Here is a 19,058-nt window from a genome sequence, read left to right as displayed (position 1 = left end):
TTTTTTTAAACAAATTGAATTACATCTTTCATAACTGCCTGTGACAGACTGAAATGCAGCCCACAGATTTCATACATGCCTCTAACAGCTATCTCATTACTCGTATCCAGTGACTTCTTTGTTTGAGATTAAATGGCTTTTGGGTTTGGGGGGGTATTGTTTTGATTTTCTCCCATTGCTTTTGAGGTATGTGGGCTTTTTGTTGTTTTGTTTTTATCTTTTTGTAGGTTAGTTTATTTAACTGGGAATTTTCCAGTTGAAAAATAAATGAAAATGTATTCCCGCCTCTCTATTTTTCAGCAGTAGTAGCATTCACAGACCAAAAAACCCCACCAGGAGAGTCCCCTGGCTGCTGTCCACAAGAGGAAGGGCAGGAAATAGAACCTAGATGTGCATGTGTAGCCAGTAAGCCTCCACTAGCCCTGAATAGAGAAAGCAGATGGAAGGAAGCAGGCAGGGCAGACCTTGGGAGCCAACCTTTAAATTCCTTGAAAGAAAGCAAGCAAGCACGCCAGGCTGCAAAAGGAAAAGGGCGAAACAGCCTTTCCACAAACCTGCAGGGAGAGCGCTGGAGAGGAGGTGCACGTGGGACAGGGAAATAAAACAGGCTGTTGTCAAAGAGAGGGCTGGCTAGTGTGCCTGCCAGGGCCCATCAGGCTGAGCCGGAACCCACTTCCCACGATTCTCTGTAAGCAGTGGAGTAGCCAAAAGAACAGTGATGTAGGAGAATCGTTTCTTTCCTCATGTTGCCTGGACAGTATGGGCAGGAACCTGCTATTCCTCCAGAACAGCTGGGTCTGGGGAAAGCATTTAGGAGGTTCCACATCTGGTTTAATGAAGCATAGGAAAAGAATGTTCTATGTCTCCCAGTCAAAGAGTCCTCTGAACTCCCAACACATAAAGGCTTGCCTTCTGCATCTTATTCTGCAAAACATAGGGCATCTTTGTTTTACTTAATTGACATTATTCTCGCCATCTTTTCATATGACTATCCTTTCAATTCCTTCTTCATCTCTGCCAAAATATTTGAAATGGAACACCTTCTGACCCCATGAGAAATGTCTCATCACCATCTCAGAAGTTTTCTGCTTGTTCAGCTATTATAAAATACAGTTTCTTCTTTCTCGATGCAAGGAAGCATTGCGCGTGTCACCATGCAATTGTCTTTTGCCTGCCTAGACACCTTTGGTCATTCCTTCACCAATTCAGTTTGCAAGCCTCTCTGTTGCATAACGTTGCTTACTGTCCCTTGCATGAGCATCCTACCTCTACCCACTTAGCCAGGCTGCCCATAAATGGTAAATCTCACTAGCATTATTTCCTTAGATACTCAGTGTGGTCCCTCACCTGAGGCCAATTACTCAGGCCAGTTTACAGTTCTTCAGCATCTCCACAAGTATGTAGGTTAGCATGCTGCTAGGAGTACTGCATGTAAGACTGCTCACAGGCTTTTCACATTATGTTATCAGTACTACTGTATATTTTCATTTCTGTTTATCCCATCTCCATTCTTCACCCTCAGAGTGAGTGAAGAATACAGAGACTGTTGGTGATGCCTCAGGCAACCATGTTAACCCTTCTGTGGACTCCTGGCCCTGCCCAGGGTCAGTGTGACATTCCATTGTACACCAGTCACAATAACCTCACTAGTCCAAGGAGAAAGAGGAGTTTATAGAGAACACACTTTCTGGCATGCAAATATAATCCAGGAACGATATGCAAAGCATGGCCTTAGTTTTCATGTCTCTTTATCTTTGGTTTCTAAGCACTGCTCTTCTCCATAGATTCCCTCCTCATCCATTTTACTGCATGAATAAGAGTAGTTTTTTCACTGAAGACTCCCAGGACTGTACCCTTGACTTCTCCATCGCACATATTTCTCTGTAAATCTGGTAACAGTTTGTCAAGCTTCTTCTACAAATTGAACTTACTGGGCCTCCTGCCCAAACAGATCATGATTGTATTTCCATCCCCAAAGCCAGTCAACAATGTCTTGAGATGCCAACTTTTTACTTCACTGTAGAATGTCAAGTGCTTTCTCCAGGTGCTGGCGGTTTTCAGCAGAGATGCTCTCCTCTACCAAATCCCCTTTCTGCAAACACAGCTCATCGGCCAGAGTCGTGTTTTACCCAGTGTGCAACATCCTCTTCCTTCTTCTAAAGCTCCGAGTTTGCTTTAGCATCTTCAGGTGTTTTGTCCTCACTGTCAAAACTTCTTGCTTATTTATCTCTTGGGAGTCTTCGCTTCCTCCTTGCCTAAGCACCATCTTTGATCAAACTAGAAGAGAGGGCCCAAGAGTGGGCAATGCTCCTTAGCACTTAATTCTCATCTATGACCTCTACAGAGATACAAAGAATAAGCACAAGGTAGACACGATCAGGATGGATCTGAAATGAAGCCTCAGGTCCTATCAGGTTTTGCCCAAGTACTCTTGTGAAGAATAAACCAACCCGTGTTTCTACCATAGACCTAGTACATCCAGACACCCGTGAAGAGCACACTGAGAGGCCCAGGGAAGACCATCCTGATCTGGCATGTACAGCTTTAAACCGCTCAGCCCGGTGAATCCTCATTGGCGGGGGGAGGGGGGAAAGAATACTAATGTTCTAAACTCATGACAGCCTGCTTCCACTTGCACATCTGCGAACTTACATGACTCTGATTTTAACTGAACTTCCTTACCTCCTATCAGAACACGAAGCTGTAGAAACCCCATGTGAGCAGCATTTTGTTCCCAAGCCCAGACACTTGCATTGTCTTGCCTCCAAAGAGACTCTTCAGCTCCCAAAAACAAGCCCTACTTATAACCAAGCTAAGATATCTGTAATTAAAAGGCAACATAATAAAGTTCAGCTGTTGAGGATTTAAACAGCCCAACACACAGCATGCTTCCTCTCCTTGTTAAAAGGGAAGGAAAATGAAGGGAACAAAAATAACCCACAATCCTTTGTGGCTCTGTCATGTATCTTCACACTTCTCAGGAGGCTCTGATTTCCCTTCAGCCGTTCCTGATTTACATACCCTCCAATGTGCAGGCAATCTGGTTCTCAGCTCAGCCCCAGAATCTCATCCTGATGGCAAATATTTGAATTGTGAAGGCCACCGTCATTAACAACTCTGTATTGAGAACTGAGGCATGCTGATTTCCAGTGTTTAGCTTTTACCTGAATCAGGTAGAAAGGTGCTTTACCTTGCAAATAGGAAGCTCATGAACCACCCTGATTTGCCCCACCCAACGTCAGGAAGGAGAAAGGTCCTATTAACATGAATCTCGGATGGCCAGCGCTCTGTGCTGATAGACAGAGGTTACCTTGGTGCTCAGGTGGCTGTAGATCTCTGTGACTTGGAGTCATTGACTGTTGCCATCTCGACTCGCACCTGTCCTTTGCAGCCTTGTCTCCTGGGCTGCCGCAGATGGTTTGGGTCTGGGTCAAGCAGGCAAGCCACACTCCCCGACAGCCAGGTGTGTCCAGCCTTTTGAAATTGACGCATCCTATAATCCACAAAGTTCACACTTGAGAACTGTGCAATTACTTTTTTAAATGGTAAAGAGAAGAAATCCTGAATTTTAAATAAGTCTCTGATTTTTGTGTCTGTACTCACTGCTAGGATCAGCCACAGGAGGTTGGACACCCCGCAGAGCTTGGGCACCTCTGGGTCTACCCTGACCTGGCAGCCACATTTTTCCATCATGTAACTCTCGTCCAGCCTGTCTTTAGAGAAGCCACATCTATTTCTAACTCACCTGCTCCCCCATCAGAGTAAATCCTGCTCAGCTAGTCAACGGACATCAAACACTTTATTTCTCCTGTCCTGCCTTCATGCTCGAACTTGATCACAAACAGGACTCAATTTTCTCTGTAGCAACCATCTCATTTATGGAATCTTATCTCAGGACATTTTAGAAAAGTAATAAAAAGTCTAAAAATACTTCACATAGTAATTATTTTAAGAAAAGGAACCTTGGACTAAATTCTAGAAGGTTTTTTCCCCTTCCTACTCTTTCCTGCCCTCCAGCTCTTGCCCATCATTTAAATATCAGCCTGCTGTGCGCTTGCTTCATTCCAAGGCAGAAAATTATTCATAATCACACCGTAACTGGCACCGAATGTCTTTCCGTCGGTTGGGTGTATATGCTGAACTTGAACGAACAGCTTGTGCACGGCTCCTTCATTCATTGAGATTCAGTTGCTCAGGATTTTGGAAGCTCCTCAGTCACACCTCCCCCTGGGTGACTACTAGATTTGGGTTGGTATTTTTATAATTACACGTGCGAGAGTGGAGTTATTTTCTAGAGGAAGAGCCTGGGAGCTGTGCCATTATTATCACTGAGTCTCTTTGTGCAGAGACGGCACCAGCAGGAGCTTTCTCCTCTTTCAGGTGTGCCCAACCTTCTGAGATTGAGAGATGATGTGATCCACAAATCTCAAATCTCACAGAAAAGCTCAACTCAGTTATACCCCAGTGAATTGAGCGGTAGATGCTAGCTCCCAGTGTTTTTATTCATGTCCCATTTCTAGTCTTTTCAGGACCCCTCCTTGATCCATTACATTTTATAATATTATAACAGAAATCCAGTGTGCCTCCTCTGCTCTTTCTTTACTCTATGACACCTGTCTGGACCAAAAATGGTCCACGAGAAATGTCCCCGAAGTGAATTGTTGTCATGCGGGCTGTTCACAACCTCGCTTTTAACTACCTCTGCCGCACACTCCTCTCCCTCCCCCGCAGCAATGCACAGGCTGTGACACTTCTGAACCCCACTCTGCTGGGACTCGGGCCAGCTCTGCAGTGTCCTTTCTGCCCACTTTTTATTTGGCCTCATGCTGTTGCACCCGACACACTCTGGCTTTGCATGTTCTGTTACTGGCTCTGAGGAAGCATATCTTGTTTAAACGGAATGCTGCTAGTGAAGATGGACTCCTTGTATTTGATTGATAGCCTCGCCCCAGATGATTTGGACTTGTTTTCCTACAAAATTGAAATCACTTTTCAGGCTAAAAGGGAGCCTGGAAAAACAAGACCTGGGGGAAAGGCACGGAGTCGCTCATGAAATGGGATGCTTAAGTGTAGCTTATTAAATTGTGTCTGGGTTGATGGTGAACTGCTGGTCTAGATTCTATGTCCCCTGTCAGAAATTCATTTGGAAACTTGGAAAGATTTTGATTTAAATAAAATCTTGGCTTAATTAGGAGCAAATGTCTTAGAAATGAGTATGATAGCAAACTGGCCACATTGGTGGATGGGAAAATGTACCAAGAATGCTACTGATGTATCTCTTCTATGACATCAAAAGTTTCTCATCAGGAGTATTTAAACTGCAAAGACTAATGAAAGAAATAAATACAAACATGGCGTATACATGCAAAGGGGAAAAGTGAGGACTATAAAAACTGAAATTTGCAAAAGTTGCCAAAATTATTAACAAGAGCAAAAATTATGAAAATGCATATAATCTACATACATATAAATATGCAGATGTTACACCATTATACAGGTGAGCAGAGAGTGTATGTTGCACAAACTCTGAAGCATCACAAAAAGTGAGAGAAAGAACTGACACTGGAAACCTTTGCCTGTGTTGCCTCTGAGCTTCGTCTTCATCTTTCAGCTGGAGACGATAATTTGCACAATTCTCTTCTTTTGACCCACAAATGTTTGCCTTTCCTAAATAGCTGATGCAGAGGGATGAACACTATTCCCCCCAAACAACAACAATTTAAAACAAAAATCTCAGTCTTCACATTTAAGATAGTAAACAGCATCAGGAATGGGAGTGAAAAGTCTACCATTGATTGAGCCGTGACTGGGACCATGAATTAATATCCTCCAGAAGCAACTTGAGAAGTTGTATCCTTGTCTTTCTCTCGTGTTTCTGGAGGTTGTTAGTACCTTTCTCTGAAGATTTCCATGGCAAAGGTGTTTGTTGTTTTGTTTTTCCCCAGCATTTATCTCTTGGAGGTAAATAATCTACCTTGGGACTTAAGATGACTGGTACCACCAGTCATCCAAATCAGCTTCCTGTTTTATTCCATGTGCTCATCAAGGAAGCATTGGCTTCAACAAGAAGCTGCTCTAAGACCTACTTCTCTTCTCAGGCTAGGAACCCTCTCTTCTTCTGAGCCCTCCAAACTCTTCTTTGGAGTTAGCATCTAGTACTTCTCAGTAAATCAATTAAAGACAGTAATTGGAAGATGAGTCTCTTTTAGATGAAATTTTTGAGAACATATATCATCTCCAAGCAATTCTCTGGTACCCCTGTATCTCCACAGCTTTAATTAAATGTCAAAGGCAATTATGTTCTCTCCAGTAATTAAATAATCTTATGTGAACATGGTAGCTGCAAGCAGTTGGTGCTTGGAATATACATGACCACATTTTTAGACAGTAAACCACATTATTTATTTTTGTCACTGTAGGACAAATTTCAATAATTTGGGGTGACTCTCCACCCACTTCACTCATCTGCCTACTTAATATTGTAATATCATGAAAATGTGTTGGCCAGAAAAATAAAATTCAAAGACTGTAGGAAGTAAGAAAAGTCAAGCTTCTCTTTTCTAAAATATGAAATTCAATACATACATTGCCCTACATACTAAAGTTAAACAAAATTATCATCTGAAACCAAAAGTATTTCACACATGCAATTTCCAAAAAAAATAAATAGTGCTGGCGAACATACACTGACATTTAATTAAATTGTTCCAACACTTAGACCGTTATCTTTTCTCTCACTTAAAAAGGTCTCTAATTTGGGAAAGTTTGTAAGTGACACTTCTGTTCAGAAATAAAATGGCCCCAATTCTAATGCTATCTTAAGTATGCCATTCAGTACAAGAGGACAAAAGGTAATTTTTTCTAAGCCTTTGTAGATTGCCTTATAAGTCCACTAGTGTTGTATCAGCAATATAATATCCATGGCATACCTCTTAGATCTGCTGATTAAATGTTGTTTCTGTGAAATCATCAGCCACTTGGTACAAAATTAATTTACACTGCCAAGATGCCAAATACATTCCTCTGAATACCCCAATGCTCAGAAAGACTCTTTTTCATATGAAATTTATTTTTAAATTTTTCTTATCTTCCTGTATTCATAATTTTATTTCTGACATTTAATTGAGGGACTCTGAATTTTACCAGCCAAATGTTTACCAACAATCCTAGGACAGACCTAAAAGTATCAAATCACTTGTGTTTTTTGTAATTGGAATAGTTTTTACTTAGAATGTATTCTACTAGAGAAAAAGTTAAAGTATTCCCCAAGTTCCCAGGGTGGCAGCTGAGAGGGGCGGAAGGGCGGTTAGCGTTCTCAGTGTTTTATGGAGTCAGATTATAGTCCATCACTCTAACATTACTGCTGAGGTTTTTATTTACAATATATTGGGTTTTGTGTCATTTGTTATGCTTATAGAGGATGGCTTTTGAAACACGAATTAAGTTAGAAATAGTAAGGTCCCATTCAAGAGTTATAAAATTGAACCATAGGGATGCCTGCCAGAAAATGTATCTACATAAAAGCCCCCTGTAAAGATATATGCCTCCATACACTCAATACCTTCTCAGCTGTGCTAATTCCGTGTTGTTTCTGTGAAATCATCAGGGGGGAATTTTGACAGCTCTTTTGATGCAGAGAAGGGTGTTGGGACAATTGTCATTGCCAAACCTTTGGATGCAGAGCAAAGGTCGGTCTACAACATGAGCGTGGAAGTCACCGATGGAACAAATGTTGCTGTCACTCAGGTAAGATGTGAAGTTACTGATTAGCAAGAATGTGCAAAGATCTGCTAAAGAGAGAAGTGGAAGAAGCAATGAAAACTAGGTCCAGGGAGCAATAAATTATGTCCATGGATTTTTATTGTTCAGAAAATTGTTTCAGTGAACCACCGAGACAAAGGGTTCTATTGGTGATGTTGTAGAATTATTTGGCTGCCTCTTTCGAGGTGACTGTGGCTGTTTGCTCATGGAAGAGTGATATGTATTTGTTTCCTGGTCATTTACTGTAGGTTTGTCTCTGACAACAGTCAACTTGCAAAGAGCCTATCTATGTGGTCAGTGTTAGCGCAACATGAAATTCTTCCCCTCCTCATTTCTTGGGTCACTGAAATTTAAAGCTAGAGATGCCTCAGAGTCCATGTTCAGTTATATACTGAGATGGAAGTTACCTAGCCAAGGTCCAAGAGCCTCAATTAAGGACAAGACTGAGGCCTGGGTATCCACTGTCATCTTTGTGTTAGGGGTTCTCTATCCCGACTGCACATCATACCCTCTAACATGGAGGATGGTGAGAGCAGGCCCAAAGCCCTAAGAGCTGGAATCTAGCCCGAGTTCCTGTTGATATCCCCGTGCAGCTGGGGCTGAGGAACTTCTGCTCTGCTTCTTGAGAGCCTATGAAAGACACTGAGAGTCAGAGGAAAACTTCCGGCTTATCCTCTGACTCAGAACACCTCCGAACTTCTTCCCAAGTGACACTAACACAATGGTAGCTCTCAACACAGTGGATTTATCTTAAATGTAAGATGTTTGTTTTGTAATTCAGCACCATAAACCCAGCCCCATATGGCATGTACTGCAACTCCACTCTTCCTTCCTGCTTCTCTCTGTCGTTCCCACAACCCCAGAAGACATGAATGATTGATCTGGGCCCTGTTCTCTGCTGGACCCAGATGGATATTCAGAATCCTACTCAACACATTTAGGTAGTAAGAAAGTTTTGCCAAACCAGAAGCAAGCAAGTGATGATTTATTTTAAATATGATTTACACTTTTACAACCATGAAATTTGAAAGCAGGAGGAGAGGGATTTCATATGCTTGTCCAGACAACTGTCTCTTGGTCTGAAGCTGCTGCAAAAAGTGTAACATGACTGTTTCCTTGTAATCAGAGAGTGGTAGAAGCTGAAGAGAGCAATGGGGTTCATTTCAAGTGACCATTTACTTCCCATTTGAATATAATTATAAATGAAAATGACTTATATAGAGACAGCCAATGTGTGACCATTCCTGATTCTCACTTTGGTCCCTTCCTGCTTATTAGGTGACCACCATTTGCCTTAGAGAGTCCCACTTACATCTGTTAACCTGGAATATGTATTAATAACACCTCATACTGTCTGATAATTGACCCAATTGGGACAACAAATTATGTATTCTTCCTATCTAAACCATACCACTCCTTGGCATTTTTCAGTACTCAGATCTAGACTCATAAATGAGGCCCCTGGCTGAGATTCCATGGAAACTGAGCAGTAGAAGAGTGTGCTAGAAGACCAATGCCAAACAATCCATGTACAGTGTTGCTATGTTGTTAGTGCTAATTCATTTTAAATGGGAACTTAAATTAGATTTTTTAAAATTAGTGGTTTCTTATCATATCCAACCCCAGCTCTTTTGTGCTAATTAAAAATCCAAGACATAGTCTGGCAAAATACAAATAAGCATGGGAGCCTATTCATTTCCAGACTTTCCTCTGGGTTTTTAACCAGTTGAATTAAGCAGTATTCAGTGTATCTAGAATGTATAATTCATTAAATATTTTCAGAATGAATGAATAAATAGATTCTCCATATTCAGCAGGGTCTGTCTAGAAGGTACACCGATCTCTGAGGCACAAAACATTCATGTTAACAATTTAACAACAGCAATGAAAACGTTACAGAAAGACATTTGGAATTCCACTAGGATGAGATGAGCAACAGTTTAGTAGCACTGATTTTCTAAATATTTCTTCAGTCCATGCCATATGCAGTGAGCTAAGGTACTTAAGGTCACAGTGGTATAGTTTTGGTTGGTTGTTGTTTGAGAGAGGGTCTCACTGTGTTGCCCATATAGCTCTCAAACTTGTAAGCCCAAGCAATCCTTCTAGTTCAGGTCACATAGTCGGTGAGACTATGGCACGCTCCACCACACTAAGCTAGTAAGGAAGTTTTAAGGCCAAATGTCTAATATGCACTCATTAAAATAATATGGAATTGCAAGTCTTTGAATGAGACTTTTGGATGAGAACTTGTCTGGGACCATGCTTTTCCAAGATTATATACATTTACACTTGACTCCAGAGCATTTGTAAGCACTCTGAGAATTAGAGCGAACTTGGAAATCGCCTTAGCAAGAGAAAATTAAAGAGGTTAATAAAGGACGTCATGGGATTTTTCTCGTCAAAAATACCTGTCATGCTGTTCTCAGGAACCATGCCATTAAGGAATGAGAACTCAGTTTCCAAAGCATGTATTGTGTTCTCATCAAGACTGCTGCTGTCAGAAGGCCATAGGCTGTGTTGGACCTGTCTGGCCACCAGTGCTGGTCAGTCCAGAATGATTCGCCTTTACCTAGGCTTCCCTGGGCAGGGCAGCAGAAACAGTTCTCTACACCAGAGTCAGGTACATTTGAACAATAGGATGTTTGGGAAATAAACAGAGCATTCTAGACTTCTTTTAGAAACTGCCAAAATATGCTCAACTCCATGACCCCAGACAACACAATGATTCCACCACCAAACAGATACCTCTCTCCACGGGACTAGATTAACGTTCTGTAGTTTACAAGCCACCTGTTCAGAGCTCCTCGGGGGACTTTTCTCTCCTTTGTTCACATGCGATCATAAAACATGGTAGGACATGGGCTTCTCATCAGCCATAAACAATGTGTTGAGTTTTACTTCACAAATATCAAATAAATTCGAGCCTCGGGGATTCAGTGTCAACATGAAACTCTCACTTCATCTTCAGGCTTGTCCTGTTCTTCCGACTCTCACAGGATTCTTGTGCCTCCAAGCTACAAAATCCAATGCTACATAAATATCCCTTTCTTTCTGAGGATTGCCTAGGCCGAGTGCAGACTGTAAAGGGGTCTGTGCATTTCACATTACAAAGATTTCAAAGAACAAACTGTGAAAACAGAGCATCCCCACGTGGGCAGAAGCCACCTGATGAGGTGGACAAAGACTTCTGCATGAAATTGTGTGGGGTTCAGCAAAGGATATTATTGCACTTTTCATATTACAACACAGTACAGAAGTGATCCCCATGTTGTCATCGAAGTCCAGAGATGAGCAAGGAAGTCTGTATTAAAATGGAAGGACAAAAGAGCGAAGCTGTCTCTGGACTGTCTGCTTCAAGTAAAGATGAAGAATCACAAGGAGCCCTGGTAGTTTTAAGAGCAGGATTGGGAAGTATCCAGAGAATGGGGGAGGGGCAAGCAGCACATAAAGAACAGAATAAAACACCAATGAGGAGTTCCCCACCTACTCCAACATAAGTAAAATTGCAGGAGTTTAAGTGGATCCTAGCCTTGGTTCCCAGACAAGATAGCGGCTGTTTGCATTAGAAAAAGCTAAGATGCTTTATAGAGATAGCTAACCCCAAGTTAGGGCAAAAGTATCAGTCATATTATCCTACTAAAGAATCATGTTAAAAGGGGACCAGAGGCAGTGCAAGCTGACTTTCACTAGATAAAGATGGGTAGGTCCCTCAACTTTCACAATGACTTTACAAAACATGTACTGAAAATACTCATTACAGGCAGAATTGGTATACCCTGCCTCCCCCCAAAATGTCCACATTCTAGATGTCCACTTTAGAATCTTGATATATTACATGGCTGAAGGGACTTAGATATAATTAAGGTTAAAGGTCTCCAAGTGGGACTTATCTACTAACAGAGGGTTGACTGTCAACTTTTCCCAGCTGGAATCGGAAAGGAAAGGGAGAAGGCTGAGAATCCAGTGCAAATGAGAGCTGAGATAATTTGAATGTACAGGTGGCCTCAAGACACTGGGGAGCCAGCAAGGAAACAGTCCCATAACCAGAAGACACTATATTGAGCCTGAATGAGAAAGGAGAGCATTCAAAAGGAATGCATCCATGTCAGTCCCTTGAGATTGGGCCTTGATTTCAGTATTCAGAACTATGAGATAATAATATCAGGTGTTGTTATTTGAAACATCTAAGTTGGTAGTGACTTTTTGTGGCAGAAATATGAAACTCATTGACTACTGTCATTTCCATTTTACTGTTCAGGAAAAAGGCCCAAAGCAAGGTCAAGTGGTTTGAGGAGAACCTGAACTCAGACCCACACAGGCAGATACTAGAGCCTACCCTTTGGTCCACTGCACTGTGCCAACCCTCACAGAAAACATTAAGCCTTTGGTGTCTGTTCTAAAACAGGAGTTACAAGAAGCACACCCTCTTAAGTTGCTCTCCTGTGAAATACAATACCTGTAACCTTTGGACTATCCCTTAGCTATCCAGAGGTCCAGCCTCCTCTTAGCATAGCTTCAACCCCAAGGACATATGTTGCCAAGGATGACCCATGATGACTATTAATACTCTCTGTACATCTGCCAAATCAATCAGAGATGCTGCATCTTCATAGAAATTGTAAATAAATACAGCACATGGCCTTCCCAAAGGCTCAGCAGATGAAAAGGCATCCAAATACATAGTACTTGATGTTTGCATAGTGAGCATCAACACGTCTCACTGGGAATGTCCATTTTCCAGGAACCCTGGAAAATTTAAATCTGGAGTTATCATCATTCTTTTCCAGGGAGAAATAGAGGCCCAGACAGGTTAAGTAACTGCCTAGATTCACAGAAAAGAGATACAATCCCACTTCTTCCTTTACAAAATCACATGCTATTCAGAAAACATTTCTTTACACATTTATATCTATAAAATATGCAGCTTCATCCAGTAGGGAAAGAGTCTTGTATAGTGAAAAAAGTATTCAGCCAGAATCAGGTGGTGGAAGTCCATGTTGGCACTTGACCTGTGTGTATTCCTGTAGAAGGCAGCTCGTTCTGTCTAAGGCTCAATCTTCTTCACTGTGAAATAATCCTACGTGATTCACAGATTGTTGTAAGGATGAAGAAAGATGAGAAGGCTCTTGGAACTATCACATGCTGAACACATACAGTCTTTATTAATACAATCTGGTACTCAACTTAAAGTTGGAACAACGTACCTGATAGCTATAAATTATGTGAGTGACCTTATTGTTTATGTAAAAGAAAACAGATAGTCCTAGCCAAATAATAATCTAAAAACTATGTTGATTTGCTTCAGGGACTTGGGGTATGTGATTTTGTGATTTTTAATATCCTTTTCTTATTCAGGGCATGCTTTAGCTTTGTAAAGCTAGAAGAGCAAGCTCATAATTGTGGCTCCACAACCAAGCCTGACAATAAACATCTCCTTCCATATCCTCCAAAATTCTCAAGCCCTACATGGGCAGTTACTTGAGCGTGGGCTACACTGATTGGAGTGGGTGAGGTGGAGCTATGACCAGATTCTCAAACTTAGGCTTGAATCCCACCCTGTGGATCCCATCACTAAGACTGCTGGGAGTCCCTCACTGCCCTACTCACTTAGAACGGATTCTATCATGAAAATGTGTCTTCTGTCTTGATCCTTTTCTCTGTCCACATATGCTTCAAATGGTGGGAAAGAAAATGACTTTTCCTAAAGATATTTGTTGGATCAGGAGACCTCCCAGATAGCTCTCCTCCTAGCAAGACTTCTCTCACATCTGCATTTAGTGTCATGTGCCTCTAACATGAAAACACACCGACCCAAACGTTCCTTTGGCATTTAGTTAGATCAAGGAAGAGCTGAAGCGACCCCCCTGCATATTGATAAAATACCATATAAGACTTCCTTTAAAAAAGGGGGGAACAAAGAATGATAATTTTTCACTATATGTAATAGATCTGTACCTGCCACCTTGTGAGAAAATCAGTTTTTGAAAACAGATTTCCATTTTCAAGGTAGCAGGGAACCTCCTATTCAAAATAATTCCTTGATAATGTTCTTGAGACGAAATGGCCATGGCAGCTGTCTGTTTGATGAGTTAGTGTTTCTCTATAACAAAGAACATGACATTTACACACCTTTGCTAACATATGTACAATGTAAATTTATTCTCAATGTCTAGGTAACCTAAGTGCACGTGAGAATGCTTATGAATGAATACAGAAGTGGCTCTGAAGAAGCCAGAGAAATCCGGTCTTGTTCCTGTGACTTTGGGCATACCCTTTGACATTTTTCTCCATTGAGGAACCAGATATAATAGAGTCTGAGGAGCAACCATGATGCACATTTCCACACAGGAAGCACCTGTGATATAGGTTTTCTATTCATACATTCCAAACTAAAATTCCCACCTTTATGAAGAATGCAAGGGGCATCCTTCTCCCTGGAAAGGATGTTTTAAATACGGCTTAGAAACGCCAACAGAGGCAGAACAGGATTTCAGTAATTTAGGACTTAATTGGTCTTGCCCAACAATTCACCCCATGGACTGTTCTACCGTGAGCCTTTGTAAAGCAGGGCTTTGGCACCTACCCAGACTTAGCTCAGAGGAGCCTGTGGAATGCAACATGTTTATGGGGGGGCAGCATTGAAACCAGCCCTGGAGATACTTCCCATGCCTGGCTCTCCTCCTGCCTTGGGTCCTTTGTGCTCTTGTAAGCTTTTCAATTCCCATTTTGAACACAACATCTTTGAGAGTTACTTTGCTTTGTTAGTTCAGGAGCTCACAAACGGCCCCAACTGTGGGAAATAAAAAGCAAATGAGGAAAAGGAGGTCTCTACAGAGGAACACTTGTTCTGACTGCAGATTAGGCTCAGGACAAAGCAAGCAGAAAGAGGCAAGCATTTCCAGATCACATCAGCTTTGAAACTTCCTGAAGGTCAGGGCAGCTTGCTGGCCAGAAAGGCTTTTACATCTGTTGATGTAACTGCCACTCTCAAAACAAATATTTTAGCATCTTGACTAAGTTACTTGAACTTTTTAAAGAATTGGCATTCAAAGACTACAATATGGTTTTGCAAATACGTTAAAGATAAAAACAATACCTAAAACTCTCTTGGCATACTTCTTGACCCTTTTTTGCAAACACAAATTAGGGGACAAAGCCTGTCCCTGTTAGCATCTCTCCTGAGTGAAAATTGTCGTGCCACAAATGTGATGGAGTGTCTATCATTCCACACAGCAAAGCATATCTCAGACACTGTAAGCAGCTGTGCAGCTGTTTGTAAGGATGGTATGTCTGCATATATTTATTTGGAAAAAAATCAGTGATTTTCTAGAATGCAGTCACATGCTAAGATATTATGAAATGTAAAAACCATTAGTGGCATTCCTGTTAGTCAGGAGTAAGACAAGAAGAGGTACCAGACCTATTGCCATGTAAAACTGTGTGGTAAGAGACAGCGCCATCAGGTCAGAAGAATTATAAAGGAAAATGCAAGACCACCTCTAGTTTCACAAACTTCCCTAAAACAGTAACATAGAAAGAAATACAGAGCCATAAAGAGAAAAATTAAACTAGATCTTGCCCTCACACAAAATTCCAGAAAATTTCCAAATGTACCAGAGAGGAAAGTGAAAGAAAAGAAAACACACAAATGCTACCTAGAAAAACTACATGTGCTCATCTGAAGATGTGGAGAATATTCCAAAATACTCACCACCCAGAAACAACAGAGGAAACGCTGGGGGGGCTTTCCTTCTGCGTGGCATGCCAAAGAAACTTGCGCCCAGAATAAAGTCCATGGCAGAGTTTAGCACAACCTTGTCATTTATATCACCAAGTTTCCAAAAGTAAAGAAGGAAGATAAACTTTCTAGCCCACAGATGAATAAACTAGCGTAAGCAGTTCAGCAGAAAGGAAACGCAAAGGGTTCTGAGGAGCATGGGGCAGTGCTCAGGCTTGCTCGCAATGGGAACATGCAAACGAAAGCAGCACTGAGGTACCACTTCCCATCCAGCAGGCTGACAAAAGTTCTTCCCACAAACGCTGTTGGCAAGGCTGGGGAGACAGTTGTTCTTACATATTGTTGTAGGAATGCACATTGATAAAGCCTTGGAAGAGTGGAATATAAAAATATTTCACAAAACTATAGAAACATTTATCCTTCCATCAAACTGTCCTAAAGCTAGGACAGAACTGTATGCCAGAGAAAGTATTAAGAGACACAGGCACATTTATTTTCTTTACATACTCTAAGAAGAAACAATAGAAAAGTCTTAATGAGTCTGTTAAGGATGACTGAGTTGATCATGATGCTCACTGCAAGGGCATTTCTTTCAGGATATTGAGCAGGCTTCTCCACACTGCCCAGGGCCATGAGCAGCTCTGCCCTGTGTCCACTAGATATCACCAGCATGCCTCCTTTCAGTTGTGAAAACAAAAGCTGTCTCCAGACACTTTTGAAGTGACTCTTAGGCCAGTTGGGAACAATATACATTTTATGTTCATTGTAATTTCTAATGTTAATACAAAGTGATATAGTGTGGTAGGGGAAAATGTATATGGTATCACTATATAGACAAAACAGAGGAGAAACCATCTGTTTTTAATAAAAGTTATCTACAGGAGAGAAGGGGAAGCAGGGAAGCCAAACTTCTTTAAATTTTTAAAATGTTTTTCTTCAACAGTCTAATAAATACATATTTTGATCATATCCACCCCATCCCCTTCTCTTATTCCTCTCCTAGCCCCTCTGCATCCCTCTTTCCTAACTATTCTCCTCTTACCTTCATGTCCTTTTTATGACCCACTCATTGAGAACCTAAACTTCTCTGAATACACTTTGGATGTGATTTTAAAATGGCAGATCAAAAATGTTGAAAAAACAAGTATATGACTTAAGCCTGCACCCAAACATAGTTGACATATTTCCTTCTTTAACAGTGACTTTAAACTGGGCATACTCTGGGATAATCTTCAAGCACCCTAGGAAGTCTGCCTGCCCCAATGCTGTCCTCTGTGAACTTGTCTAGGTTCCACAATAAAGTCCCCATGCTTCCTTTTTTCTTCAAGGCTCTGCTTTAAAGTAACCCCTGGACACTCCTTACTGGTTCAGCTAATAAATCCTTCTCTATCCTTTAAAAAAAGTTCCAAAATATAGAAATAAATGGAAACAAATTATCTTATATGTGAATCCAATTTTGGAGGAGAATTATGTTAACGGATGTTAATCATCTAATTCAACTTTGAGTTCCTCCTTCGAGATTCATCTCAAGAATAAGAGAGCTGAAAAACAGTATCAGCGTGTTTTGAATAACTGTAATAGAAATGCAGGCTTTATTATTTGGAGTTCTTCGATTCATATCTCAAACAAAACAATGACTAATTATGATCTTGTCACTGAACATAGAAAATGTCAGCATCCAAGGAAGGAAAAACAAATGCGGAAACAATGGCACCAAGCAAAATCATGAAAACTGGAAACATTTGGGAACTCATAACATTTTTATTATTTTTTAATTCTCTCCTAATTTTGTCCAGTGGATGAAAGCAAAATTTAAGTCAATCCACTAACAAGAATTCCCAGTACTAGATTTGTAATCTCCAAATATTATTTCTAACAAAAAGAGAAGAAAAGGAGATACCAACAACTTTTGGAGCAATGGATAATTCAAGAATAGAATAGAAAATGTTCAAGACAATCCTAAACATAATACCAGTTGCAATTATCAGAACACAAGGGAGCTGGCTGGGAATGCAGTTCAATAGCAAAGTGCTTACTTAGCACAGCAAGGTTCTAGGTTCGGTTCCTAGCACATGAAAATCAATTTATCAAAGAAGGTAAGGAATAAGAAAAGAAGAAAGGAGGAAAAAATTCAGAGACTACCAGGATTGTGTCAGAAAAACTCAAGCACCAACCTGAAGACAATCTTACTGGCCAAGGAAAGACTGCACATCGCAGTAAACATGAATACCACGATGAATAGAAGAGTCAAATATGATCAAACTAGCTGGGGCACCCAAGGCTGAATTTCTCACTTCCTTGTGCTAGGAACCCTACCATTATCATTGTGCTGAGTGTCAGTGTAGTGCTCAGCCATAAATGACAAATATGACACATCCATATCACCCCCTACCCTGGTCAGTGCTCAGCAAATATCACAAAAGAGGAGGGTGAAAGATGGAAGGAGCTAGAGGTTGGGAGGACTAGACTGAAACAGTGTCTTCTGGGACAACAGGACTGTTGGCACCCAGGAATTCAGAGCAGGCTTTGTCACCTGCACAAGACCTGGACAAGATCAAACCAGTCAACATTCCAGCATGGAAAGGAGAGAAGGGCATACGATCCTACCTCAGCTGAAGAGCTGTAACAGTTAATAGCTCCTGGGGAGAGAGAGTCAGTTAATTTAAGGGTGTGGCCACTGGTAGCCAACCATACTCCAGTGGATGACCCCACACTTGTGAGTATATGAGGCACAAATTGAACTCAGTGAGTGCTTTTTTAAGAGGGGTGGGAAGCATGAAGTTCAAGAGTGAGGAGGTAGGAAGTGGATCTGGGAGGTCTCAGGAGGATTGGAGAGTGAATGTGATCAAAATATACTAAATGAAATTCACAAAGAGTTGATAAAAATATTAAAGAAAAACAGTGTGTTGGTTAGTTTTATATAAACTTTCCAAAAGCAAGAGTCATTGGGAAGAGGGACTCACAATTGAGAAAATGCCTCCGTAAGATTGACCTATCAACAAGTCTCTCTGGTGTTTTCTTGATTAATTATTGGTGTGGGAGGACCATCTACTGTGGGTGATGTTACTCCATGGTAGGTAGTCCTGAGTTGTATAAGAAATCAAGCTGAATAAGTGTCCCTCCATTCCCTCGCTTTAGTTCCTGCCTGTAGGTTCTTGTCTTGAGTTCCTCCCCTTTGATGACGGACTGTGATATAGAAGTGTAAGATGAATTGCTTTTGGTCTTTATCACATCAACAGAAACCTTAAATAATACAGAAATGCAGATCAAAACTTGATAGAGCATGATTATGCTTAAAAATATTCATCATTGCTCACTCTCAGTGGAGCTAGGAAAGCAACAGCTTATTTAGAACTAAAGGATAGAATCAGTGACCACCCTGCCTTTCCTCTATATGGTGAGCAAATAGTAACCAAAGATCTGAGGAGTTTCTTTTGCAGAGCTTTCCCAGTTGACAAGCCAGAGAGGGATCATAGAGTTGGAACATCAAACATTTTATAACTAGATTAGTCTTTAATGATCTCCAATGACTGCTAGCATCATAGTATAAGGGACAAAA

General features: G+C 41.1%; 1 protein-coding gene across 10 annotated transcripts in view; it reads left to right on the top strand.

Moving 5' to 3' along the window:
- The window catches only part of Fat3 (FAT atypical cadherin 3), a 621,862-nt gene that overhangs the window by 502,285 nt on the left and 100,519 nt on the right, over positions 1 to 19,058 (top strand). For all 10 annotated transcript variants that reach the window (XM_052753008.1, XM_052753043.1, XM_052753024.1 and 7 more), the window contains one exon: positions 7,607 to 7,746. In XM_052753008.1, coding sequence (XP_052608968.1) covers positions 7,607 to 7,746 — 140 coding nt within the window. The remainder of the gene's footprint in view (positions 1 to 7,606; positions 7,747 to 19,058) is intronic.

The sequence above is a fragment of the Peromyscus californicus genome, unplaced genomic scaffold (genome assembly GCF_007827085.1).
Source record: "Peromyscus californicus insignis strain IS unplaced genomic scaffold, ASM782708v3 Scaffold_11__1_contigs__length_118956290, whole genome shotgun sequence".
Lineage (NCBI taxonomy): Eukaryota > Metazoa > Chordata > Mammalia > Rodentia > Cricetidae > Peromyscus > Peromyscus californicus.
The sequence above is the reverse complement of the archived record's forward strand: the minus strand, read 5'-3'. Positions and strand labels throughout refer to the sequence as shown.